Source organism: Danio rerio, chromosome 21 (genome assembly GCF_052040795.2).
Source record: "Danio rerio strain M-AB ecotype USA chromosome 21, GRCz13ab, whole genome shotgun sequence".
Taxonomy (NCBI): domain Eukaryota; kingdom Metazoa; phylum Chordata; class Actinopteri; order Cypriniformes; family Danionidae; genus Danio; species Danio rerio.
Genome location: NC_141041.1, coordinates 17475001 through 17486081, shown reverse-complemented (window position 1 = coordinate 17486081; position 11081 = coordinate 17475001). Strand labels below are relative to the sequence as shown.

Below are 11081 nucleotides of genomic sequence, written 5' to 3'. Positions count from 1 at the left end.
ATTGGAGTGTGTGAGATGGCATTTTCTGTGGTCGGCCACAGGCATTACTCATAACACTGTTTCAAGGGAGCCCTTGCCACAATGTGAACAATAATGCCTCTGCTGGGTTTTCCAATAGATTTCCACTTAAAGCAGAAGAAGGCATTCCCAACTTGTCATCATGGTCTCACCACAGCACTCAGATATAAGCTGGTCTAGAATTTATTTGCTGAAATTAAAGAGTGTTATGGTGCCTGAGGCCATTAGTTTGCTTATTGTTATGTATAACTTGGTTATTTACTACTTTAAAATCAATGCTTTTAATTTGCTGCACAAATTATTTCTGGATTAGTAGTGCAAATACAATTTATAAACAATTTTAAACACTGTTAAAAAAAGAAGAAATTATGTCTTCATTGTTTAAAATTCTGAACAATTTTAGATGGGGCTATACCATCCTGCATGAAAAATAATATAATATAATATAATATAATAAAATATAATATAATATAATATAATATAATATAATATAATATAATATAATATAAAATAATATAATCAGGGCTTGATGTTAACACCAGCCACCCTAACCCTAACCCTAACCCTGCCTAATGCGAGTAGATTTCAGCTGTGGCGGGTTAGAGAGCCGCTCCCACTAGCCACTTTAGCTAGTTAAAAATAGTCTTTAAGTTGTAGTTCATCGAAAAGCAGCACGATGAAAATAACTGTTTGCACAAGCAAAAGAAAGCAGATAAATATCGAATAAGAGGATGATCACAAGCACGGTGAGATGCAGGGTTTTTTATTAACTGACAAGGGCTTTAGTATCGTGTGCACGGCTAATGTGTTGCGCGCTTCTGTTTCCTTGCGCGAAGCAACCATGCCTGCAAACGCAACTTGTGCGATCTCTTTTTTTTTTTTTAATTAGACTGGACAAAAAGTGATGCTCGTGCACACATGGTTCTGCTGCTTTTAAGAACTGCAGATTCTTTTAAAAAAAGTTTTTTGTAAGCAATAGCAGTTACCGTTTATCCTTTACAATAACATTGATTTAATTGTTTAACTAAGATTTACACATATGACAATAATTTTTTTTTAAATGTAATTTTTTTACACTTTTGTGCAAAATTTTGTGCAAAACAAAAAAGGTTTACAGCAGTTGACATAACTTTAAAAATTTGATTCAGGATTATATTAAGACTCTGGGCTGCCATTGTTTTAATGTTTTTCGCAGGATTATTAGTGCAAAAACAATTAATAAACACCTTTTCCCATTGAACCCAAATAAATTCAACTTACTGCAGAGTACGCTTTCAGTTCAAATTATCTTAAAAGTTAAGACACCCTGTGTTGAGAAGATACTGATATTTACCAAAACATTCTAGAAATCCCGGATTTGGAACAACAAACTTATCTTGTTATGGCTGGAAGGCTCATACATTTGGCCTTCATCAGGACAACGTGCTGCTGCCTGAGAGTTTCAGAGTTTCACTTAAGATATCATTTGCTGGTGTTGTTGTTGCTGTTGTTATTATTATTATTATTATTATTATTATTATTATTATTATTATTATTATTATTATTATTATTATTATTATTATTATTATTATATTACACTTTTATTCCTGTTATGATCATTTTAAATAGCACTTGTCATCTTGAAACTAGTAAATTGTAGGTTTTCTAACTGTAAATATTTTCTAAATGTAAATTGTATTCACAGATTATTGATTGTCTAAGCCACATTGTACTCAACTTTTAGGATTACATGTATACAGTACCAGGTTGTCATCATCTTCCAGGTTGACATCATCTTCCACCTTTAAGCTGTTTGGAATGGATTTTGAGGTTAGGTGACATGTTTTAATCTATCCAAATGTCTAAAAGAGATCCAATTTTGATCCCTGCCACCTTTCCACTTTACTTCCTGCCACAATAAAAGCTAAATTGTCATAAACAGATGACTAAATAAAGAGGTAACTTAATGTGTTTCGTTTATATGATTTTGGGTCCACTCTCTTTTTTTGCGTCAGTTGTTTGAATTATCCGAATCCTAATGTTCAATACAACAAAGCTATTTTTAGTGCAAGAGAAATTTATTAATTATATTATTTATGCAAACAAGTTAAATACTCATGTCTTTTCTGCCTATATTTAGATTTTATGAGAAATCTGATAAGAAATCTAAACCATTACAAAAGTAATTTCGTATTATATGCATGAGTCCAAAAGTCATTGTGCTGAACTGTGAACAAATAAATATGTAACTAGTAGGCATTCAGGCATGGTGATCATGACTGTGCTATGTGATGTCCATATTAAGACACATAATAGATTGATGATGAATCAAGAACAAGAGAGAGAACAAATGAAATATTCATAACCATTTATAGTGTATACTTTTTGTATTTTTTCAGTGCATTTTTGGCACGATGAAATAAACCTATGTTCCTTGATAAGCTGTAATTTGTTAATTAACACATTCTGCATATTCAGTGTTTTCCTCTCCTCAACATTATTCCTCTTATTTTTGAGACATCCCATTTCTCTGTAATAAAAGGTTTTAATTTTACAAAGAAAACATATTAAATTTAAGTAAAGTCTACACTGCAAAATATGAAAAAATTAGCAGTTATTTTGAGATTCATGATTTTATTTTTTGTATTTTTCCTGGTTCATTTAAGCTTTTTAATTGCATTATGGAACCTCCTTGACTTTCAACATTTTTTAACTTCAGCACTGAGTTCAAATGAGTAGAATTAACTTCCAGTCAATTTTGAGTTAAGTACACTCATTTCATTTGATAAATTTGACTGTTGGGTTTTACAGTCCAGGGTGATTTACTTACCTGAAAGATTTAACATAATATAATAATCCAACAATAATTATGAGTAAAATAAGCAAACTTCCAACCTTTTTACATTGTGTACATTGGAATTTTAAAATTTTGATTTACAGTATTAGTTGTTGCCAGTCATGAATTTAGAGTAAAAAATTACAAACAGGTAATCAATGTTACAATCTCTATAGACTGTTGTTGCTCATGAGTGATTCACTTCAGCCTGTGAGATAATAATTAATATTTTGTAACTGTACAAGTACTTGAGCCTCCACACAAACCCGACAAACTGGGTCTGACAAATGTAGGAAAAAAGACGATGTCGAATTTGTTCTTCTATGACAACATTGAGCATTCTAGGCATAATCCATTTAAGACCCTGTGCTTTTTTGCAGCCTTTGTAATGAAGGCCATTTATCTGAAGCACCTTTACAGATGAACAAATGAAGCAGAGCAAATCATTGAGTCACGAGGGCCTGATTTCACAATACGTGCGCATTGCATCAGAGACTTGGCATGAAGGACTACCTTGTGCCTTCTGTGCTAAAGCAGAATTCCCCTTATATCACCCATCAAAGTCGGTTTGAAGAGATATAGTAAATTTATAATGACAGTTCATAGGTGTGTTCAGGTAAAGGGGGCAGAAATCTATCCTCAATGCTACATTGTTCGCCTGCATGGAGGCAAATTTGGGGCTTTTTAGGTTAGTTTATTTTTGTGAGAGGAGAAAATAAGATTACGCTGATCAAATTTGCCTGATTTGTGTAATTGTCAGAGTAAGGTTTTATAAAGTGGTTAGGGTTTTTTCAGCAACCTTGCCTAATGCTTTTTCAATTGGACTTAATCACAAAAACTACTGTATGGTATTTGTTGGTTTTTATATGCATGTAGGTCAGTGTAGGCTACTGTATGGGTCAAAGATGAACATCATACTGGTACAATGTCGTAATATGTTGTTAAGAGCTGATCTAAAACCCGCTTCAGATTTTTAAAAAAGAATTTACCACATGGTTATTTTAAATGTGGGAATTGTCTACAGTACAACTTCACATACAGTACAAAATATCAACTTTTACACATTTCCATACAGCAAAAACTTAACAATTTCAAGGCACTATTTTGTGCAAGACAGCTAACATAATCTATAAGTTGTGGTGCTCGTGTGGTTTATGTTATATCGGTCAGACAAGTAGGCCACTAAAAGTTCGCATTTCTAAACACTGATTCGCTATTCGACATCATGAGAAGTCTTGTTGCGCAGCATTTTTAGTGTTGGGTGTAATGTGTGGTGTTGTATTCATACACATTTTTTGGGGAACAAATGTATCAAATTACATTTTAAATGTATGTAATTTGACTACAGTTACTAAAAATCAAGGTAGTTGTGTTACTTAGGTTACAAATTTATTTTTTGGAAGAAAAAAATGCTTCTTTAAATGCACGTTTTCCGCTGCAACGTCAATTATTAAGCATGCACTTTTAAATTGCTGAAGAATGCATGCTAAAATAGCTGCTGAAGAGAGTGGCTGCTTCTTCAAGCAAAAATACAGACAATCCTTTTATTTTATTGAGCTTAAAAACTAAAATATTGCAGTAAAATGCAGTCTAAAGAACATTCAACTCTTTTTAACTTGACCAGCAACTTGTGTGAGCATTTGAATAGAAAGCATTCTGACAATACTCATCACTAAGGATGACACTGGCGCCCCAAAAAATGGCGATCCGATTCAGCCTGAACAGGCTAATTAGATTTTTTGTGCAGGATTGGGAGTGAAGGTATCTTCTGAATGTGAAGAGAAGCATTACTGCTTATGGGGTCGTTCACATAACTTGTCTTTTGCGTTTTTGTCACATATTGGGAGTGCATATTAAGCGCTCGCATTTCCAAGGCACACCCAGTTAAACAAGTGACAAGAATTGACCAATCAGCTTCATACTTTGGAATATACACATTTAGGTAGATGTAGACTTATTGCCTCAGACAAACACAGAACACTCAAACACTGTAGTGCTTTTTCAAACTAGGGATGTCAATGGTTACAGGCATCTAGTTTTCTTCTAAATGTCTTTTTTTGTGTAAGAAAATAAGACAAACAAGAATGGAAAAAAGTGAATGATGGGAACATTTTAAGTTTTGGGCAAACTCTTTTTTTTTCTTTTTTTTAAAGTAACTTACCCACCACTGGTGTTGGGAAAAAAGTAATATATTACAATATGTAGTCACTTAAAAAAACAAATAATGTTAATAAATGTGTTAGTTACTTTTTAAGGACGCAATGTGAATATATATGTGCTATGTTATTTTATTGTAATTTGCATATTTTTTCTTTTTTTAAAGAGATACGGTAGTCGTAAAATTATAATATATATTACTTTTTACCCAACACACATTCTGTCTCCACTCTACAATAGATAGGGATTGAAGTTGTTAAGTGTCCACGTCGAGGGGAGAGCTTGCAAAAATGTTGTTAAAACGTGAAGCTTTTGGATTTTCATTCTAGATACTTTGTCTCCAAGAGGTTTAAATGAGGAGTTTGATATTCGTCCTTTTCTTTATTGTTCAACTAGTTGTTTGGGTAAATACTTTTGTTGTGTTTCTTTGTTATATTCTGTTATGTTTTTTCTTTGTTTTGTTATGTGTTATTAGGATTTGTTTTTGTATTTTCGTTTTGAATATGTGAGCTGTATAATTTATGAATGTGTATTTTTCTATTTTTTTGTTTGAGATAATGTGTCAGACCATGTGATCCGGAAGTGTACATAAAAAGAGAGCAACATACTGTGATGAACACTGTTTGGTGAAGAGCTGGTGTGCTTGAAATGTTACACGCCGTATCAGCCTTTTCCAATTTAATAAATTGGCTTTTTTCAGAGCTTTGGTGTGGCCGCCTTATTAAATATATATCAAAGATGAGGCGTCCAATTTGTTTTGGTCAACATTAAAGGTAATAAAAAAGATGCATAAATTTAATGATTTTATTAATATTTCTAAAAATAAATAGATGAAATATGAGCGCAATTATGCAGATTATAATATCAAGGTTATTCCATCAAATGTTGGTTTCTTAACTCTTCTGAAGGTAAAACATTGATATTGTGCTGTACAATTATAAAAACATCTGAAACTTGTCACTTTTCTTATTGTTATGCAATAGAACATTTTTGTTTATGCAAATTGAATAAAAACAGTCAAAAAATATACTTATTTTGTTTTATTCTGTGAACTACTGTTGACATTTCCTTCAACTTTAAGAAACATAACATAATTTACAGCCTCCCCCCCCACCCCACCCTCTTTTTTATGCTTAAAATGACAAATAAAAGGTCTTATTTAACATATATAAAGTATATGTGATCATACTAATATTTATTACATAATGTTGTTTTTATTTTTTAATTATTTAAAATTTTGCTAACAAGTCCTACATTATCTGGATGCAGGCTTTATGATGCAAGCTGAGATTGCACAGCTTGCAGATGCAATGTCAGAGACAATCTACTCAATGGGGCAAGCGACGTAGGTGAGCACATTAGTAGGCATTGGATGCAGCACAGAATGCGTCTGCATCAAGTCTGGAGCCAGACCCCTCTGAAAAATGGATAAAAAGATAGTAGCGAAGTATAACGTTTTAAAATATAAATTAAGTATTTGAATCAAATGTTTATTATTTTAAATATCTGACGGAATTTTTGTTATCTAAACTTTTGTTACACAGATAGACCAGTGAATGACTTCTTTAAATTAATTTTAAAAATTATGAAACGCTTATCTGTTTTCCCATTTCTAACATAACTTGATTAAAACCTAAAAAGGTCTCAAGTAGTAATAGCTGCAGTAGTAATACAGTAACCTATAAATCACAGCTCTCTCATTATTCCAGATTCCATCACTCTGATTGGCTAGAGAGATGACGTGCCACTGACGTAGGTCTCCCTCTGCCTGTCTAACTTTTCATCTTGACAATAAGATCAGAGAGTAGAGTCGCATTACAGCAGCCGCGTTTCATGGGAAAGCAGCCGAAAATGGTTCGCTTCTGACAGGCCACCAAACATTGGATATACTTTGATTTCTGTCGATACGTTTTTTAATACTTTGGTTTGAAAACATTCTTCCTGGAGATTAAGAAAGCTACAAGTGGTCGGAGGAAAACTCGGAAAACACGCCATCGTAGGATGGACAAATCCGAAGCTATGAAAGTATGCATGGTAAGGAATCTTTCCCGTTGTGTTCGCGGTAACTTTGTTTAGCAATGTATAGTTTTTAATGTAGGCCTATTAGAATGTATTGTTGGTCAACACTATCATGTGGGCTACTTTGTCGCAAATGTGAACGTGTATTCTGTTGTTATCGCTCGTGTCGCCTTGAATGTTGTTAAGAAAGTCCGTGTCGACGACTAACTTATACGACTAATAGTAAAATTTTCAGTCGGTTTCATGCGGTCTTTTGGTCTTCTTGAACATAACTTAATTTTGATTTAACACTTATTTTGCTGTTTTATTTGTGAAAGGCTTCTATGAGAGAGAAAGAGATAACAATCACTGATAATGCACATTGTCACACTGTACTGCAGTGTATATTAAGTGCTGATATTTTATTGTTGTGGTTCACACTTCGATCGATAGGCCAATATGAATATTAGAAAAGCGCTATGTCTTCTTATTCCACTTAAATTACTTTTGAAATGTCTAAACATCTTTAGTACACACTTGTTGAATTGTAATGCAAGTCATGTGTGGTTTTGAAAGTAGAAGTATCAAATAGCCTGTCTTAAAACCTAGCTACCTGCCTGCTTAGACATTGATTTTGGGCATTGATTTCACCTAAGATGTCAAAAAGTGCCAAAATGTCAAAAAATGTCAAAATGTGATATTGTCCTGGTTGTAATTGTTTTAATATTTTTAAATTAATATAGCTTTTTTAAATACATTTTTATGTTTGCACAAAAAAACATTTTAATTATTATTTATGTTTATCATTTGTGACAGTTACTAAATAGTCATTGGTACTACAAAGAAAATGCTCTATAAACAATAAAACAATAATAAAACTATTATTATTAGAAGTATAATTAGTAGTAGATTAATAGTAATATATATTTTTTCATTTGTGACAATTTTATTTTTGACATTAATTATTAAATGTTTATTAAGCCACAGTATAAAACATTATTTATTGTAATAGTACCGTAGGCAATATTTTATTTTGATTTAGATTTTTTTTATTTGATTTTTGACTATTTAGTAAACTGACATTAGGCTACATCAATAAAATATGCATCATATTATATTAATAATAATAATAATTAAATTAAAATAATTAATTGTTAATTACAATGTATTTTTAATATTCAATATTTATAATAAATTATTTATAAAATAATAATAAAAAATTATAAAATAACATATTTTTAAAACAATATTATTATTATTATTATTAATAGTAGTTGTGTTTTATGTATATAAATTTGGTTACGACTTTTAAATATTATAAATGTGTTATTAAAATAATAATTTAATAATAAAAAATATATATCTCTGTACTTTTTTCAATATAGAAAATGTATTTTCTTCTACTATTTGGGGTTCTTCCATATTAATAAATGATTGAGTTTAAATGTGCAAGGGTCATTAAAATAGTTAATTATTAGAAAAGAGAAAACATCAGCAGAAGCAATTCTCAGACTATCTCAGCTAGTTCTCAGTCTTCTCTTCTCTTATGAACCTGGTTTTGAGCGAGTTTTCTAAGAGTAGTGCCAGTGTTAACTCTATCCCACATTGAAAGAGCCATTCACTGCCCTTCTGTTGGTTTTTCCAGCTATGCGCTGCCAAAAGTGGCACTATAAAAACGCTTCATTGCCTGAATGGCGAGACTCACCTTTAAAACTTTCCCTGGAGTCCGGAGCCATGCTCAACTCATACTGTATATCTTAAACTTAGAACAGCACTGTTTCTCAAAGCAGTGACTTTCAAGATCATTGCCAGTCTGTTAAAATGACACAATACAGCTGTTGGATGTAGGGCACACATCTGAAAATTTCCACCTCAGAGTGCTTTTTATTACAAGATTTCTGATCGTTTGTGGTTGAGACATGTTTAAAATAATGTTTGTGTTCTAAATCAAAGTGAGCAAAGTTACCAGATATGGTTCTTCACCTGATAAAGTTTTAATATAGAATCTTTTAACGATTTAATGTAATGACTAATGTACGATGTGTCAGTGATTCTGTCTCATATGTACACACTGGTGAGTCAATGTGGGCAAATGGGTTTTGCTATTGTAAAAGGGTTCTTTTTTACACTGTAAATAAATTATTCATTGGATTTAAAAATCCAAGTAAGTGGTTGCAAACAATTTATTTGGGTTACAATTTAAACAAACAAATGAAGTTAAACATTACTTAATTAAATTTGTTTGTTTAAATTTAGCCCATATAAATGGTTTGCAACCAGTTACCTTAAAAAAAAGAGTAAATCCAATTAATCACTTTTATATAGTGTATATTGTGCAAAAAATCCAAAGAATATGAATGTTTGTGACATTTTAAAGGCTTATTTTATTTATTAATTATTTATTTATTTATATATTGAAATTGTATCCATGAGAGTCATGTAAAGATGGATCAAATGGATCAATCTTTACATTCCTATTGTGGATCGAATTTCAATATATATGATATTTAGCTATGTACCGGTTGAGTTGGATGATATGCTAATATAGATAATTAACGATTTAATAATGGACGCAACACAACCCAGCAATCCTGGATGTTAACCTGATGCCCCTTTCTGTTTTTCCCAAATCATAATATCAGAGAGTTATTAATAATGACACCCATGCCTAATTGGCCATCAATAATGTGAACAGATGTAAAAGCTTATTCACAATCAATCACTGGTCTGATTGTCCTCTTAACTAGTTGTCTGATTTGCTCTCTTAACATCCCCTCTTTCCCATAAACCCCAGGTGACTTTGAAGCCTGAATTTGTTTATTGAAATGACAGGCCTTAGATTGTTTGCAACACGACTGTTTATTCAGGCTATAAACTTTGCTAAGTTACGAGTCTGCTCTGGTGGCCGGTTGCTAGATGAAGATAGCTCATCCTTGCCAGTCGGCATAGCTCACGCATTCCTATGCAAGTGAGAGCGGATGAGGGAGGGGGTGGACGGAGGCGTACGGCTCCCACTGTAAACTTCCTGTCAACACAGATGTCAGTGACAGGAATCAGATCTTTTGTCAGCTCTTTCCACCCACAGTCACAAGCGCTTTGCATACAATGAATAAGCACTCACATGTTCTTGGGATTTCTTTGGATCAGATGTGTAGGAACAGATGTGTAGTTTGAAAAAATCCATAAGCACACTGAGTCAGAAGTTTTTGCAATTGTTTCATGCTTGTCATGCTAAAAATTAGTCAGTCACAGAAACGTAACTGAGACTGATGCTATTATTTATTGAATATGTTGCAAAAAGATATATCAAGGGGAAAAGGGAACTAAAGTCTTCAACAATCTCTATACCTTATATAGGAATAAAGGAGGAGATATTGTATACTAATATATACAATTTCACCAGATGACTAAAATCGCTTTATTTATAAATAATTTACTCTTAGTAGGACAATTTTGAAGATCTGTTTTGTCTTCTCTTAAAATACCAACTAAAGGAGGACATACAGTTGAAGTCAGAATTATTAGCCCCCTTTGATTTTTCTTTTCTTTTTAAAATATTTTCCAAATGATGTTTGACAGAGCAAGGAAATTTTCACAGTATGTCTGATTATATTTTTCTTCTGTTTTATTTCAGCTAGAGTAAAAGCATTTTAAAACTTTTAAACACCATTTTAGGGACAAAATGGTTAGACCCTTTAAGCTTTATTTTTTTCTGATAGTCTACAGAACAAACTATTATTATACAATAACTTACTTAATTAACCTAGCTAAGCCTTTAAATGTCACTTTAAGCTGTATAGAAGTGTCTTGAAAAATATCTAATCTTATGTATTGTCATAATGGCAAAGATAAAATAAATCAGTTATTAGAAATGAGTTCTTAAAACTATTATGTTTAGAAATGTGTTAAAAAATCTTCTCTCCGTTAAACAGAGCTTGGGAAAAAAAAATAAACAGGGTGACTAATAATTGAGGGGGTTTAATAATTCTTACTTCAACTGGATATCCCTTATCGATAATGTGTAGAGAGGAAGGAAAATGAAGGATTATCCCATGCAATGTGTAGTTTACAACTTAAGAATGTGGATTAGTTT

At 32.0% G+C, this 11081-nt stretch overlaps 1 protein-coding gene across 1 annotated transcript in view; it reads left to right on the top strand.

Annotated features, from left to right (window-relative positions):
• The first annotated feature begins 6756 nt into the window (after window positions 1-6756).
• tnfrsfa (tumor necrosis factor receptor superfamily, member a) overlaps window positions 6757-11081 on the top strand; it is a 47380-nt gene continuing 43055 nt past the window's right edge. The window contains exon 1 of the mRNA NM_131840.3: window positions 6757-7024. Coding sequence (NP_571915.3) covers window positions 6992-7024 — 33 coding nt within the window. The 5' untranslated portion in view covers window positions 6757-6991. The remainder of the gene's footprint in view (window positions 7025-11081) is intronic.